Source organism: Aplysia californica, unplaced genomic scaffold (assembly GCF_000002075.1).
Source record: "Aplysia californica isolate F4 #8 unplaced genomic scaffold, AplCal3.0 scaffold00048, whole genome shotgun sequence".
Classification (NCBI taxonomy): domain Eukaryota; kingdom Metazoa; phylum Mollusca; class Gastropoda; order Aplysiida; family Aplysiidae; genus Aplysia; species Aplysia californica.
The window spans coordinates 1589040-1591258 of NW_004797318.1; the positions used below are offsets into that span (position 1 = coordinate 1589040).

General features: G+C 42.2%; 1 protein-coding gene across 1 annotated transcript in view; it reads left to right on the forward strand.

The window, feature by feature from the left end:
- Positions 1-1855, forward strand: part of LOC101859844 (glutathione S-transferase) — a gene marked incomplete at its 5' end in the record, with an annotated part of 2489 nt that extends 634 nt beyond the window's left edge. The window contains 2 exon segments of the mRNA XM_013079323.1: positions 487-591; positions 970-1855. Of these exon segments, the coding sequence (XP_012934777.1) occupies positions 487-591; positions 970-1137 (273 nt within the window).
- Positions 1856-2219: the final 364 nt, after the last annotated feature.

A 2219-nucleotide genomic window follows, 5' to 3' on the forward strand; every position in this document is an offset into this window, starting at 1 on the left:
TGATAAAGTGAGAGAGAAAGAGAGAGAAAGAGAGAGACAGAGATAGTTTGTGTGTATGTGTGTGTGTGTGTGTGTGTGTGTGTGTGTGTTTGTGTGTGTGTGTGTGTGTTTGTGTGTGTGTGTGTATGTGTGTGTATGCACATGAGAATTACTAAAGTGCTGATTTATCAATGTCATGCTCATACTGTGCCGTAAGAGCATAGGGAGAACTGCTGCTTCTTCTTTCCTCATCCTTACTATCGTCATTTTTCCTCTTCTTCATTTTGTGTGTTTGTCACTCTCTTGTGATCAGCTGTTTCCATGGTGCCTTGATAGTCGAAGCAGACTTTGTGGTGCTGAGGCTAGAGAGGTGAGCAGAGTAAGCCTGATTCCCCTTTTGGACTTCTCTGTTGACATCTACCCCTTGGCGCTCACATGACCGTATGCAGTTGAGAGCGCCGTAAAACCTTACTAACACAACCCGTTGTCTTATTTTGTGCTCCTCAGGCAGAGGGACAGAAAAAGTTGTCCGAAGAAAAGTACCCACTGTTCCTCGGAGCGTTCACCAAGATCATCAAAGCGAACAAGTCCGGCTTTGCTGTAGGAAGCAAGGTTTGTACCGTCGTAGTGAAATAAGGCGCTGGTCGTCAAAATAAGTACATTGAAGAAATCAACTTTTTTTTCGCCCGCTTGGCAGTTTAAAGAAACATTTAGTTAGATCTACGTGTTTTGTTTTTGGTTCAATACTTTTCGTGTCCGCTTAAGATAAATTTCTGCATGCATTTCTCTGAACAATATTGATCAAAAGCGCGAAAAAAGTAAATTTGCAGTATCTAAGGACACTACAGCTATGATGATGATGATGATGATGATGATGATGATGATGATGATGATGATGATGATGATGATGATGATGATGATGGTGATAGCCGTTCAGTTTCGATTTTAACGCCGTAATTTACACTGTACCACTCTCCCCCCCATACACAGCTGTCTCTGGCTGACATCGTCATCTTCGAGGGCACCCAGGGTCTGTTCGAACACCAACCAGAGTTTTTAGAAGAAAAATACCCGGAGATCATGGCTCTCAGGAAAAAGGTATCGGAGACGGACGGCATCAAGCAATATCTGGCAAAGAGGAAACCGACCGACTTTTAGTCCCTTCTGGGTGCAATGACGCAAGCGAAACGGAAGGAACATTCCAGAATGATGGGCCATGGCGCTCGGTGTCGTTTGTTGTTTAGAAGTCTTTTAGCGCATTATGCTCCACGTGTTGGAACTCTCCCTTAGAGGAGATAGAAACTGTGTTGGTCGATGTCGTGAACTTTGATGTGCGGGCTTCAACATCCTGCAGATGTATGACGAAGACGGACAGCCCGAAAGAGCCTATGGCTGATGATCATGTCCCTTCTAAGATCTAAATCTCTAAGTGTCCTTGACTTTTTAAAAAAAATTGTTTTTGTTTATTAATTATTTTGTTTTTTCCCTTTTTTTCATTTATTTGTTTTGTTTCAGCTTCTTGTTTGGTATTGGCTGTTACTTTCTTTATTTCCTAATATCTTTTAAGCTGCTTCAAAAGGTTTACCTAAAATTGTCTGAACAGGCAGCGAAATTAGGGAAGGACACATTTAGTTTCTAGTGGGTGTCGTAATGATGTTGTACCTTTATGATCAAACAGATACGAGTCGAACCTTCCTTTCGCAATACTCATTCGCTGTGTGGAGGTTTGGTTCTATTTGTTAACCTTTCTGCTCAATAATATGTTAGTGTGCTACCCCGTTTCCCCCTTCGGTTCCCCTCATTGAAAAGTCATTAGCATGTTATGTTGTTTGTGCATTATCATGCAGCAATTAAAAAAAAACAACGAGAAAAACGACACTGTTTTGTGTTGAGTGTTTGAGGCAAGGGGGGGGGGGGATTGTTGTTTGTTTATTTGTTGCTTGCTTGCTAGCTTGCTTGCTTGCTTGGGAGGGGGGTTGGGGATGGGGGTTGGGGGATTCATGATTGTCCCAGGAGAAGAATGACTGAGATGAGGTAAATGCGTAGTGCCTGGTCCCCAGGGTAATGGGAATTTACTGGGCCTGTCGGAATTTGAAACCTCAAACTTTTAGACTATGCATACATTTCCATATTATTGTGGAAAATATTGCTAAATGATATGTACTTGTCGCTTTCGGGATTTTTTCCCCCAGTAAATACAAATACATATTTACACGGCACTCTCTCTATCACACACACAC